At 47.1% G+C, this 15,244-nt stretch overlaps 1 protein-coding gene across 1 annotated transcript in view; it reads left to right on the forward strand.

The window, feature by feature from the left end:
• LOC125451259 (interleukin-31 receptor subunit alpha-like) overlaps positions 1-15,244 on the forward strand; it is a 95,595-nt gene that overhangs the window by 57,229 nt on the left and 23,122 nt on the right. Inside the window, exons 6-8 of the mRNA XM_048528197.2 lie at positions 1,820-1,952; positions 3,486-3,571; positions 14,989-15,208. Of these exons, the coding sequence (XP_048384154.2) occupies positions 1,820-1,952; positions 3,486-3,571; positions 14,989-15,208 (439 nt within the window). The remainder of the gene's footprint in view (positions 1-1,819; positions 1,953-3,485; positions 3,572-14,988; positions 15,209-15,244) is intronic.

Here is a 15,244-nt window from a genome sequence, read left to right on the forward strand (position 1 = left end):
GATACTTAGATTGCACCTTCCAACTCCAAGACCCCCTTCCATGTTGCAGGACAAGGGCAACAGATACTTGGAAACACCACCACCATCTAACTTCCCTCCAAACCACTCACCATTCTAACTTGGAAATGAAGACTCGTTCATTCAGTGTCGGTGGGCCTAAATCCTGGAATTCCTTTCCTTATGCCCTTGTGAATCAACCTACATGTGGATGCAAAGGTTCAGCAAGGCAGTTCACCACCACTTCCTCAAGGGGATCTAGGAATGAGCAATAAATGTTGGCCCAGTCAGCAATGTCTCCCATGAGTGAGTTAAAAGAACTGACTGATTTGGACTATATAAACCAACCATCTGTAATATATTCTTAACATGACAGGCCACGCATGGGCAGGCAATAATTTAGAGTTTGGCTGATTTGTTAAAATTTTCTGAATCATTCTGTCTGTTACCGCACTTCTTTTACATACCCCCATTGCTAAAAGGGCTTTCTACTGCCACAATCATAATTGTTATATTCACATTCTCACATGTATCCCTAAATTCAGCATTTACAAATTATCTCCATTATCAGTGAGAAATTTCATTGGTGGCCCAAGTCCAGTCCCTATTCACATTTCCATCACCTTATCCAGAATTATTTTCTTATTATTATTATCCTTATTATTACAACTCTGTATTATTGTCAATTGACAAAATTGGTTGCCAACTCTACAACAGGTAAAATGCAAGTTTTTTTTTAATCCCTTACCCCTAAATCAAAAGGCACTACCTGGTTGGACTCTTCTGCTATAGTCAGACTTATTATAGGCCGTGACAGTGTCCTTTGTTGATTTAAGGGGCTCATGATCATAGTTTCCTAACATAGGCAGCTGACAATTTGTACAATTTCCTGTTAGTTCATTGGAGAGCAGCACTTTAGATTTGATACTTGAGTTAATTGGAAGAAGTATACTACGGTGACAATTGGGGATGGTGCACTGATATCAGAGGACAAGCAGGATGTTGGTACAGAATACAATAGTTTCATTTACATTGTGAGGTCAATATCCTGCTCTCTAGCCAAGGTTTAGGAAACTCTCTTCCCAGGGTTTTCCTCCTCCTCTCTGGTCCATCTTCCACCTGAAAAAGACGCCTCTCTCAGGACCACCCAAGAACTGCCCGATGATGACTGCCCAACAAGAGCACCCCTCTACCCTGAGCACTTATTGTTATATCCCATTCCTAGGGGTTGTTGTTTTTGATGGGCTTTTTAACACTTCTGATTGTGTTGCTTTTGACAAATCTGTTGACAGTTACAATAACCTCAAGCTGTAATAATTTGTATGATGCTTTACGCACGTTCATGTCTACCTTTAACAAATCCGAAGAACACTTTTCCTCTTCCAGACGGCAATGTACCTCTCACATAGGGCGGATGACCTCTCCCGCAGACATCATATCCAAAGTGCTATCTCCTTTCGAAAGGGTATTCTCGTGATCCTGCCCCGAGTAGCTCTATACTGTGTTGTCTTTCGCTCACATGGGTCACGAAAATCCGATGTGCACGGAAAGAGCTGCTGATTGATATGGGTTGCTACCTCATCAAAACACACACGCATAAAGTGTGATCCACCCCTCTTAAGGTGGGATTTATAATTTTCAGCCTGTTCTGCCATTTCTTGCATGATGGTGAGGCCATCCATCATTGCAAACACCCATGCCTATGTCTGGCAACGAGTAATCACTCATATTGGACCCATGTAAAAACTTGATTAGAATAGATGATATAATCATACATTTTGCAGAAAGAATGCAAATACTAATTACATCTATGTTTCAAAAGGTTGATTTCCCATCTTCTGGAACACTACAGGGATTGGAACGACTGGCTGCTTACGAATTTCGGATGCGCTGTATATTTAACAACAAAATTAGTCTTTGGAGTTCTTGGAGTAAAGTATACCTTGTCCCTCCCGGTAAGTGCTCATGATATATTAACTAAAATAAAGCATACAACCCCAATGCAAGGCTATGGATGAGGTTCTATTGAAATTTTGGAAACTACAATTGAGAGGAGTTTGTTAGGTAAGAGTGTAAGAGATATGGTGAAAATGCACATGAATGGAATGCGAAACATGGTGGTGTATTCACCATTAATTCTGGTAGCATAGACACTAATACTGCATTATTACTGAGTACAAGTTTGATAAGATATATTCACAGAGCAACTAAATACATGACACATCTTTTACAGACACATCTTTCACAAATTTTGCTATAGTCAAGCTCATTGACTGACTGACTAATTTTCTTGATGAATTACAAAGCATAGCAGTAGCTATTCGAGATGAAGCCAATACCTTTGTACAATAATTTTATATGGCATGGTGTTAAACTGTTGTCATCAAAATTTCTTTTCAAGTTACATTATTGCTTGATCATAAATACTTGCAAAATCACAAAACAGAGCAACAATTAGCTAATGACAGAGCATGAGCAAGTGACTAACTGACAGTTCCCATCATTTATTGTGCCTCCCCAGAACAAACAATCTTTGGATCCATTGATTTTAATGCAGCCTCCACAGCAAAACTTCCTGTTAAGAGGGATTAGTACAGGGCAGGCCAGCAGAAGCACAAGTGTTACAGTGCATTTGGCCAATCGTGTCTGCTCCACCATATTAAATGAGCATCATTACCTAGTGCCAATCTCCTTCCTCCCCATGTCCTTTCACGTTATTTTTATCCAAACAATCATCCAATACACCCTTGAATGCTTCTTTTGAACCTGACTCCACCACACTTAATAGAATCATACAGTTCAGAAGAGGCCCTTCAGCCCATCAAGTCTACACAAACCAAAAAAACTACTCTAAATCTACCCTTGTCCCACTGTCTAGCACTTGAATATTAAGAAATTTCAAGTGCTCATCAAGTACTTTCTTTTGAAGGTCAGTGAGGTTTCCTGCACAGGCAGTGCATTCCATATTCCCACTACCCTTCAAGTGAAGATTTTCCCAAAATCAACACTAAACCAACTACCTTTCACCTGAAAATTATTCCCCTTGTTATTTGTCCCTTCATCTGAGGGGACCAGCTGTCTTCTATCCACCCTGTCCATGCCCCTCATCATTTAATATTACTGCAGAAATGGGCTGCCATATTTCCAATATTGTGAAAACAGAACCTAGAAATGAATATAATCAAAAATAATTTTATGGTTTATGGAGATATCAATCAAAGCTTATAATAAATGCATCTTTGCATAAATGAGAAGTTAATGTTACTTTAGATTCTCTTTGTTAGAAATCTGAGCAAAATTAACATTGACAGCAACGCACTATAGAATCATCATTTGTGTCAAATGACATTTGGAGGATACCCAAAAAAACACTTTGTTTACAAACAGAAGCTGGAGTGAAAACTTTCCTGAGGAATGCAAAAATCTCAAAATAAGTTAGCTGCATAGAGAGAGCTTGAAAAATAGTTATTGTTTCTGTTTTATCCCAGAACTTGTAGACATGCCACAGATTTATACACCTGTGACTGAACTAATGCAGAAACCTGGGAAACGCCTCATTACTGTACGGTGGGAGGTACGTACATTAATGCTTCTGAACAGGCACAGACTCATCTGTTTTATAATATTATCATGTGCTTATTCATTTTAGAATTACTACAATTGCCTATACCTCACTATTAGCTATCTACAATCAGTATATATGGGGAATAAATATCAATGAACAGTGTATTCTAGAAAGCTTTCACTAACAGGCACCGATAGAGAGTGTTTCAATCCCCACAGAGACCAATGCACTAGAAAAAGACCAGAGAGCCTTATCTCAGAGTAAGGAGTCAGAGATGAGGAGGAATTTCTTCACTCAGAGGGTAATGAGTCTGTAGAATTCTTTACCACAGAGGGCTGTCGAGGTTGGGCATTAAGTATATTAAAGTCTGAAACAGACAGGATTTTTAATCAGTAAGGGAATCAAAGGTTATAGCAAAAAGGACAGTGGAATTGAGGATTACCAGATCAGCTATAATCTCATTGAATGCCATACATTCAACATTTGCTCCTGAAATAAGCTGTTGGTGTAAACATTGGAGCTGGTATGTGTTTGATGGGCTCTGGGATGGGACTGCCACCCTTTCTGTACTGCAGCATTCATTAAATAATGCCATTACTGCCAAAATGGACAATCTCCCACTATCCCATCCGCCATATTATTATTTTTGCCTCTGCACTTAACCTATCTCCACTCCTTTGTAGACACTTGGTATCCTCCCCACAACTTGCTGGCCTATCTATTCATGTACCATCATCAGATGTGACTACTTAAGTCATTAATATTGATTAAAATAGTTAAGGCCACGGTACTGATCCCTATGGAACTCCACAATCTAAAAATGATCCATATGTTCTAACTCTCTGTTTCCTGTTATTTAGCCAATCCTCTATCCATGCTAAGATATCACTCCCAAAACCATGAGCTCTTATCTTGTGCAGCAACCTTTTTAATTAGCACCTTATAAATTGCCTTTTGGAAATTCTAATTCACTGCATATTGCAGCTCCCCTTTATCCATTCTGCTTGTTATTTCATTATTGCATGTTAATTAACTACTAAATCAGTTAAAACTCAACTTCCCTTTCATAAATCATGCTAGCCTTGCCTGATTATATTATGATTTTCTAAACATCCTGTTACTATCTCCTTCAGTACGGATTCAAGCACTTCCCAATGACAGATGTTAGATCAAATGGCTTATATGATTTGTTCTCTCCACATCCCCTGTTTTCTTGAATATATAGCTTTCCAAAATGCTGGGTCCTTCTTAAAATCTACAGTATTGTGAACACTGTCCTAACAATGTTGCATCAGCCATGATTGTATTAAAAAGCAGAGCAGGCTTGATGGACTGAATGGCCTACTCCATTCCTATGCTCCAAGGAAGATCTTAAATGCTGATCTAAGTACTGAAATATGCCACAGTTACATTTGGTAAAGATATGTTCCATGCTCAATATTTCAATACGTACATCTCTACATTTGTGATGATTGAAGTTAATAACTTACACGTGAATCAGAATTTTTTTTAAATGGGGTAAATTTTAAAGAGAAGTAAATTCATCTTGTATTTTGAGTGTAAGCTTCAAAATCTCCCCTTCCCCCACTGCATCCCAAAACCAGCCCAGATCTTCCCCTCCTCCCCCAACTGCATCACAAAACCAGCCCAGCTTGTCCCCTCCCCCCACTGCATCCCAAAACCAGCCCAGCCTGCCTCCACTTCCCTAACCTGTTCTTCCTCTCACCCATCCCTTCCACCCACCTTAAGCCGTACCTCCATTTCCTACCTACCACCTCATCCTGCCTCCTTGACCTGTCCGTCTTCCCTGGACTGACCTACCCCCTCCCTACCTCCTCACCTATACTCTCCTCTCTACCTATCTTCTTTACTCTCCATCTTCGGTCCGCCTCCCCCTCTCTCCCTATTTATTCCAGTTCCCTCTCCCCATCCCCCTCTCTGATGAAGGGTCTAGGCCCGAAACGTCAGCTTTTGTGCTCCTGAGATGCTGCTTGGCCTGCTGTGTTCATCCAGCTTCACACTTTGTCATCTTATATTTTATTGATTCTGGGTATTAGGCATGGAGCCTTGGATATAGACATTGCCTCAAGTCTGGCGACCGGTCTATATTGCCACAATAGGAGATCTCTATTATTGCCAGAGAGTCACATAGCATAGGGACAGGCCCTTTGGCCTACCATGTCCATGCCAACCAATCGACAGTGGACTATACTAACCCCATTCACCTGGACGTGGTTCATAACTTACAATGCCCCGGTATTTTGAAGTGCTCATCCAGATGCTTCTTAAATGTTGCGCGAGTGTCTGCCTCTACCACCCTCTCAGGCAGCACATTCCATATTTCTCCCATCCTCTGGGTGAATAATTACTGCGCAGATCTCCTATAAACCACCTGCTCCTTACCTTAAACTTATGATGTCTGGTCTTTGACAGTCTGTTATGGGGAATAAATCTCATAATCTCTTCTGTCTGTTTCTCTCGTTGTTTTATATACCTCAATCAGATGCCTCCTCAGCCTCCTCTGTTCTAAGGAAAATAAACCCAACCTATGCAGTCACTCCTCATAACCGAGACTTTTCATCCCAGGCAACATCCTGGTGAATCTCTTCTGCACTCTCTCCAGTGCGATCACATCCTTCTGATAATATGGCAAAAAGAACTACAAACAGTATTCTATCTGTGATTGATAAAGTTCTGACATGAATTCCTTGCTCCACTCCTATTCTTTATGCCTTGGATAATGAAGGCAAGCATCCCATGTGCCTTCTTCACCATCCCATCTATGTGTGCCTTCAGGGATCTAGAGACTTCTGGATGTGAGTTTGCTCACCGAGCTGGAAGGTTAGTTTCCAGACGTTTCGTCACCTTTCTTTATTTGAAAAAAATATACTTTATTCATGGAATGTACAAAAAAAAACATTTATACACCTACCCAGCAAGCCGCTCCGGGTTACTCTGGGGGTACGTACACCAACTAAAGGCAAAAACAAACAAAGAAGAAAAAGAAACAAAGCAAAGAAAATACCCCGGCAGTCGTCACCCCGCACAGTCCCAGTTGGCCCCCTGACCAGTTGGGGAAGGCGCCAGCTGGGCCCAGTTACCAGACAGGGCCCTTTTTTCTATTCTGGATGAAGAGTTTCATACCGTGGTCTTTCCCCACCGCGCCTTGGCGGAGGCTGCCCCAAGCTTTAGCGCGTCCCTCAGCACGTAGTCCTGGACCTTGGAGTGGGCCAGTCTGCAACACTCGGTCGGGGTCAGTTCTTTCAGCTGGCAGACCAGCAAGTCGCGGGCAGACCAAAGAGCGTCTTTCACAGCATTGATGGTCCTCCAGGCGCAGTTGATGTTGGTCTCAGTGTGCGTCCCGGGAAACAGCCCATAGAGCACGGAGTCCTGCGTCACGGAGCTGCTCGGGATGAACCTCGACAAATACCACTGCATCCCCCTCCAGACCTCGTGCGCATAGGCACACTCCAGAAGGAGGTGATCGACAGTCTCGTCTCCTCCGCAGCCACCTCGAGGGAGCGTGCGGTGGCGCAGAGATTCCGGGCATGCATAAAGGATGTCACTGGCAGAGCCCCTCTCACCACCAGCCAAGCGATGTCCTTGTGCTTGTTTGAAAGTTCTGGTGATGAGGCATTCTGCCAAACGACTTTGGCAGTCTGTGTGGGGAACCACACGACGGGATCCACCCTCTCCTTTTCCCGAAGGGTCTCAAGGATACTATGTGCTGACCACTGCCTGACGGCCTTGTGGTCAAAGGTGTTTCCCTTCAAAAATTTCTCCACGAAGGACAGGTGGTACGGGACGGTCCAACTACTCGGAGCGTCCCGCAGCAACAAGGCCAGGCCCATCCTTCGCAACATCGGGGACAGGTAGAACCTCAGTAAGCAGTGACACTTGGTGTTTGCGCACTGAGGATCTACGCACAGCTTGATGCAGCCGCACACAAAGGTAGCCGTCAGGGCGAGGGTGGCGTTCGGTACGCCCTTTCCAACATTTTCCAGGTCTTTGTACATGGTGTCCCTGCGGACCCGGTCCATCCTCAAACCCCAAATGAAGTGGAAGATGGCCCAAGTGACCACAGCGGCGCAGGTCCAGGGAATAGGCCAGGCCTGTGCCACATACAACAGTACCAAAAGCCCCTCGCACCTGACAACCAGGTTCTTACCCTCGATGGAGAGGGACTGGAGCGTCCACCTGCCCAGCTTCTGCCTCAGTTTGGTGATACCCTCCTCCCAAGTCTTAGTGCACGCCCCAGCTCCACTGAACCAAACACCCAGCACCTTCAGGTAGTCTGTCCTGACGGTGAAGGGGATGAAGGAGCGGTCGTCCCAGTTCCCGAAGAACATAGCCTCGCTCTTACCCCTATTGACTTTGGCACCCGAGGCCAGTTCAAACTGGCCGCAGATGTCCAACAGCCTACTCACCGACCGACGATCGGTGCAGAAGCGACGTCGTCCATGTACAGGGAGGTCTTGACCTGAAGGCCTCCGCTGCCTGGGATAGTCACGCCCTTCAGGCTCACGTCCTTCCTGATGGATGCGGTGAAGGGCTCCACACAGCACACGAACAAGGCAGCAGAGAGCGGGCAGCCCTGCCTGACTCCAGATCTGACGGGAAAACTGTCTGATTCCCACCCGTTGATCGAGACTACACTACACTAGCAGCCGGATCCAATTGCGGATGCCCTCCCCGAACCCCAATTTGGAGAGGACGTCCATCATGTAAGCATGAGAGATCCTATCGAAGGCCTTCTCCTGGTCCAGGCTGATGAGGCAAGTGTCCACCCACCTGTCCTGCACATAGGCGATCGTATCTCTGATGAGCGCGAGGCTCTCAGCGATCTTCCTGCCTGGCACAGCACAGGTTTGGTCAGGGTGAATCACCGACTCCAGGACAGACCTGACCCGGTTGGCTATGACCTTGGCCAGGATTTTGTAGTCCACGTTTAATAGTGAAATGGGACGCCAATTCTTAATTTCTTCCCTCTCCCCCTTCCTCTTGTAAATGAGGGTGATGATGCCCTTCCTCATGGACTTGCACATTTCCCCTGCCCAAAGCGCACTATCGTACACCTCCAGCAGGTCCTGGCCAACCAGGTCCCACAGAGCGGAATACAGCTCGACCGGTAAGCCATCGCTCCCGGGAGTCCTATTCCTCTCCAAGGACTTGAGGGCTCTGGTCAACTCGTCCAGGGATATCGGCCGGTCCAGCCACTGCCTCGTGCCACCATCTAAGACCTCTGTGATAGACGACAGGAACGACTCGGATGCCGTGCTGTCCGTGGACTTCGCGTCGTACAGTCCGGCATAGAAGGATCTGCTGATCCTCAAAATGTCGGGCCGAGACAACATCACCGATCCATTGTCCTCCTTCAGCCGGCATAGCACAGAGCTCTCTTTGTGCACCTTCTGAAAGAAGAAACGCGAGCACGTCTTGTCCTGCTCCACGGAGCGGACCCTGGACCAGAATAATATCCTGGAGGCCTCCGCGGCGAAGAGCAAGGCTTGCTGGCCCCTCACCTAGCGGAGGTCCTCCGTGACATCGACCCCCATCAACTGCAGAAGGAGCAGGTTCTGCACCCTTTTCTGGAGTCGCAACAACTTCCCCCGCCTCTCTCTCGCCTTCCGAACACCCTTGAGGACAAAGAAACTCTTGATGTTCTCCTTCACCATCTCCCACCAGTCACCTGGAGACTCAAAGAGGGGTTTCACGGTTCTCCAACCAGTGTACTCCCTCTTAAGCTCCTCTCTGGGGTCAACAGAGTCGTGTTGAGCTTCCACATCCCCTTGCTGGCCTGCTGGTCGTCCTGTAAGTGACAGTCGGCCAGCAGGAGGCAGTGGTCAGAGAAGAACTCCAGCTCGACCCCGGTGGACCTGACTGAGAACGCCCGTGACACAAACAGGAAGTCTACTCTTGAGCGGATAGACCCGTCTGGCTGCGACCAGGTGTATCTCCGCTGCGCTCCGTCTGCAGGGGTGCTGAAGACGTCGAGCAGCTTGGCGTCCTTCACCGTGCCCATCAGGAACCTGGACATGACGTCCAGTTGACTCCCCCCACCTGCTGTCCCCATGCCAGATCTTCCATCTGCATCGATGATGCAGTTGAAGTCTCCACCTAGGATGACTGGCCTGGACGTAGCCAGCAGGGGTGGAAGCTGCTGCAGGACGGCCAACCGCTCACTCCGTACCGCTGGGGCGTACACGTTGATCAGCCTCAGGGGAGCGTTCCTGTAGGTGACATCAGCCACTAGGGAGGCGCCCCCCTCACCACCTCCTGAACTTGAGAGATGGTGAAGTTGCGCCCCCGCAGCAGAATAGCCAGGCCCGAGGAGCGACAGTCGTTACCCCCCGACCAGATTGAAGGACCACAGGTCCAGGCACCGGACCATTTCCCGTACCTGCTGAGATGCGGTATCCCGCACTCCTGCAGAAACAGGAGGTCCGCCTCGATGGTGGTCAGGTAGGCCAACGTGGACACACATCTTGCGGTGGACTTGACGCTGCGCACATTAATGCTCGCAACTCGTACCCCCATTGTGGGCAGTGACCACAGTACCCTCCCCAAGTCCAAGGTCCAGCCCCTCCATCTGTCCCTTCATGCCCATTGCCCGGGCTAACTGCTGGACGCTGTCCATGCTGCCTTCCGGGTGGCATCCCCCCCATCGGGGGTACGGAGGCAGGAGAGTCCAGCTCTGGGTCAGGCTGGGGACACGCTGTTTCCGCCTTCCCGCCTGGAAGTTCCGGGGGGCCCTCCAGGGCCCCAGCGGCGCGTGGCTGGGTGTCAGAGGGAGCCTCAGGACGGCTCCCGTCACCTGGAAGCGGGATGCTGCTTTCCTTCTCCCTTGAGATCTTTAGCTTCTGCTTTGGGTGGGCCTCCTCCAAATCTTCCTTGTCAGAGTAACTCTTATAGCCCCCCCGTAGCTGCCTCTTCCCGCCTGATGGTTGTGGTGCCTGGCCGGCCGGTGCGCCTTCCTCCTCACTTTCCGGACCGTCATCCACACCCCTGGGTCACCTGTCGCCTCCTCCATCGACTCCGGGTTGTCGTGGGGGGGGAGGGGGGGGGGGCTGCGGAGCAGAGCCTGCAGGGGCACTTTGCTGGCCTTGGGTCCATCCTGCGGGCTGGGCCCTCCTGCACGACCTGGCCCTCCTGCACATTAGCGGGGTCTTGCAGGGCCCTGGTGCCTTCCTCTCCTCCGGGGGGGGGCGGGCTTGCCACGCATTGCCCCTGCCGGCGACCTGGGCGTAGGTGGTCCCCCGCTGCGGGCTGCCCTATAGAGGTGGCCCGCTTCCCCGCAAAGGTTGCAGCTTTTCTCTTGTGGGCAATCCTTTGCAAGGTGTCCCTCCTCCCTGCAGTTCCTGCAGATGGTGGCTTTGCAGTCGGCCGCCACGTGACCTGACCTACCACAGGCATGGCAGACTTTAGGTTGCCCTGCGTAGGTCAGGTAGCCCTTGCTCCCGCCGATCGCAAAGCTGGACGGTGGGTGTACAATGTTTCCGTCCGAGCCTGTCCTCAGTGTCACCCTGACCTGCCTCTTACTGGTCCAGATCCCGAAGGGGTCCATGATGTTGGTTAAGTCCCCTTCCACCTTCACGTACCTTCCGAGGAAGGTCAGGACATCAGCTGCTGGCACATGCGGGTTGTACATGTGTACAGTCACCATACGGCTCCTCTGCACCGGCATCACAAACAGCGGGACAGCGGTCAGTACAGAGAGGGGGCCCTCACCTCCTTTCTCCTTGAAAACCTCCAGGAAGTGCTCGCAAAGCTTGGCACTCCGGAAGGTCACGTCGTAAAAACCTCCTCCGGGGAAATCCTGCAGGCAGTAAATGTCCACAGCAGTGAGCCCACAACAGTCCAACAGGACCCTCTTCATGAAGAAGGTGCGATCCACAGGTGCACCTTCATCCACCTTCTTCACAGAAACACGGATGGTGTTCCGGACCCCCTGACCTGGGGCACGAGCACTCGCCGCAGCCATCGTTGCAGGTTGGCTGCTCCCCTGAACCAGCGTTAGGCTGAAGCCAGCATTAAGATCCACTGGTTGCCAGGGTGCACAGCCAACCCGACGTCTTCCTTCCACCTCCAACACAGTCGCACTCTCCGCTTCTCGGTCCACAAGAGAGTGGGTCTTTATTTGTTCTGGATGTAAGCTGGTTCACTGAGCTGGAAGGTTCATTCCCAGACGTTTCGTCACCATTCTAGGTAACATCATCAGTGAGCCTCTGATGAAGCGCTGGTGTTATGTCCCACTTTCTATTTATCTGTTTAGGTTTCCTTGGGTTGGTGATGTCATTTCCTGTTCTTTTTCTCAGGGGATGGTAGATTGGCTCCAAATCAATGTGTTTGTTGATGGAGTTCCGGTTGGAATGCCATGCTTCCAGGAATTCTCGTGCATGTCTCTGTTTGGCTTGTCCTAGGATGGATGTGTTGTCCCAATCAAAGTGGTGTCCTTCCTCATCTGTATGTAAGGATACTAGTGATAGTGGGTCATGTCTTTTTGTGTCTAGTTGATGTTCATGTGTCCTGGTGGCTAGCTTTCTGCCTGTTTGTCCAATGTCGTGTTTGTCACAGTTCTTGCAAGGTATTTTTTAAATGACATTCGTTTTGCTTGTTGTCTGTATAGGTCTTTTAAGTTCATAAATAGAAAGCGGGACATAACACCAGCGCTTCATCGGAGGCTCACTGATGATGTTACCTAGAATGGTGACGAAACATCCGAAAACTAACCTTCCAGCTCAGTGAGCAAACTCATATCCAGAACCTCAACCTGAGCTACAAATCTTCTCAAAACTTGCTATCTATAGGCTTGTATACCAGTGTCCCTTTGTCCCCAGTACTATTCAAAGACCTACCATTTATCATGTATATCCTTCCCTTATAAGGCCTCCCAAAAATGCATCACCTCACAATTATTGGGATTAAATTCCAACTGCCATTGCTTTGCCCAATTTACCAGCTGATCAGTACCAGACTGTAGCCTGAAACCATTCCCTCACTATCAACAACACCAACAATTTTGTGTCATCTGCAACTTACTAATTATAGTTTCTACATTCTCACCCAACTCATTGATGGGGACACAACAAGCAGCAAAGGCCCCAGCACTGAAACTCGTGGTACATTGCTGGTCACAGGCTTCCAATTACAAAAACATCCCTCTACCAACACTCTTTGTGACCTATTTGCAAGCAAATTTTGGATCCAGTGTACCAATTTGCCGTGGATCTTATGGGCTTTTGCCTTTTGGACCAGCCTTCTACATGATGCTTTGTCAAAGGCCTTACTAAACTACATACACCACATCAACTGTACTACCCTCATCAATATATTTAGACCCCTTTTCAAAAACTGAATTAAATTAGTCAGACAGGATCTCCTGCTAACAAATCTGTACCGATTATCTCTGATCACTCCCTGCCTTTCCATGTTTTGATTAAACCTGTCCTTCAGAACTCTTTCCAGTAATTTCCCTCTCACTGACATCAGATTAACTCGTCTATAATTACCTGGCCCATCCCTGCTGCCCTTCTTGAACAAAAGAGCCCCATTAGCTTTGCTCCAGTAATTTGGTGCTTCACCTGTCACCAGCGAAGTATTAAATATCTCCACCAAGGCCCCAGCAATCTCCTCCTTTACCTGCCACAGTAGGCTGGGATACATCTCCTCGGGCCTGGGGATTTATGCACCTGCAGGCCTGTTAAACATCTAATAGCTCCTCGTTATTGATCTTAACATGTTCTAGAAACTCACCATCCCAACTGATATCCCCGCCCACAATGTCTTTCTTCTTTGTGAATACAGATGAGAAATATCTCATTCACATTCTCTGGCTCCACGACCAAGTTGCCTGTTTGATTCCTAGTAGGTCCCACTATGTCCCTGGTAATTCTCTTACTCTTAATATTCTTAAAAAAGCCTCACTGTTTTCCTTGATCCCACCCTCCACATATTTCGTGGCCCCTTATTGTCTGTCTAATATCCTTTTTAAACAACTCTTACACTTTGTACTTTTGAAGGACCTCCTCTGTATTTTATGTGCTGTACCTGACAGCTGGTTCCTTCCTTTCCTTTATCAAACTCTCAATACTCCTTGACAACCTACCCTGAATCTGCTGTCCTTACCCTTCACTCTTAGAGGAACATGTTGGCCCTGAATTCTCACTGTACTGCTTTTAAAAGACTCAGAGATAATGGGAACTGCAGATGCTGGAGAATTCCAAGATAATAAAATGTGAGGCTGGATGAACACAGCAGGCCAAGCAGCATCTCAGGAGCACAAAAGCTGACGTTTCGGGCCTAGACCCTTCATCTCTGATGAAGGGTCTAGGCCCGAAACGTCAGCTTTTGTGCTCCTGAGATGCTGCTTGGCCTGCTGTGTTCATCCAGCCTCACATTTTATTATCTTGCTTTTAAAAGACTCCCACTTTCCAAATGAAGACTGATCCACAAGGAGTTGCTCGTAGGCTACATTTGTCAGATTCTGTCTAATGGTGTTGACATTGACCTTTCCCCTAGTTTAGATATTTCTGCACTATCCTTATATGTTGGGTAGATGTTTCCATTGGTAGGAGAGACTGGGACCTGAGGGCACAGACTTTGAGTAAAGGGAAGACCTTTTGGAACAGAGCTAAAGAGAAACTTCTTTCGCCAGAGAGTGGTGAATCTATGGAATTCACTGCCACAGAAGACTGTGGAGGCCAGGTCTTGAGTATATTTTAGTCAGAGGTAGATTAGTTTTTGATTATCAAGGGGATCAAGGGTTACGGGGAGAAAGTGGGAGAATGGGGTTGAGAAACTTATCAGCTGTGATTGAATGATGGAGCAGACTCATTGGGCTGAATAGCTTAACTTCTGCTCTTATGTCTTATGGTCTTATGATTTTTCCATGATGGCTTTGAGACTTAGAGTATCCCCAAAATGCTCATCCACTGACACTTCAACCACTTGATGGACTTCATTTCCTAGGTCCAGCACTGTGCCATCTCTAGTAGGATTATTTAGGATATGGCACAAAAAGCTTTCATGGACAAATTTTAAAAATTCTACCTCATGTAATCTTTTCAGACTAAGGCAATTCTAGTTAATGTTAGCAAAGTTGAGCTTCCCCACAATTATATGCCTGTTTCTCTCAGACCTTTCTGTAATTTGCCTATCTATGTACTCCTCTATCTCTCTCAGACTGTTGGGACGTTTGTAGTATAATCACTGCAAAATAATCTACCCTTTTTCATTTCTAAGCTCTACCCAGATGGCTTCATTTGAAGACCCTTCTAGGGTGTCCTCCTGCATTTCTGCAGCGATGGGTTCCTTTATCAATAATTAAACATCCCCATGCCATATTCTTTTCTCTCTAGTCTGATGAAAGAAGTGAATTTGTTCAAGAAACGTCTGTCAACTCTTTTTCATCAAGTGTTTTCTTTTAGAATGCAACCACAGTCAACAGTACAACTGTGCAAGGATATAATATTACGATTGAAAGAATACCTCCAAACCAATATCATGTGATCCAACCAATTGACACACTCGACAATGAATGTGTCTTCATCGTTTCACAAGCATCTTTCAAATTCCAAGTGTCTGCCTACAATTCAGCTGGATCCTCACCGGCAAATGAAATCATTATCCCACCTTTTTATCAAATTAGTAAGTATCATCTAACAGGCACTTAATTCATCTTGT

Source organism: Stegostoma tigrinum, chromosome 3 (genome assembly GCF_030684315.1).
Source record: "Stegostoma tigrinum isolate sSteTig4 chromosome 3, sSteTig4.hap1, whole genome shotgun sequence".
Taxonomy (NCBI): Eukaryota; Metazoa; Chordata; class Chondrichthyes; order Orectolobiformes; family Stegostomatidae; genus Stegostoma; species Stegostoma tigrinum.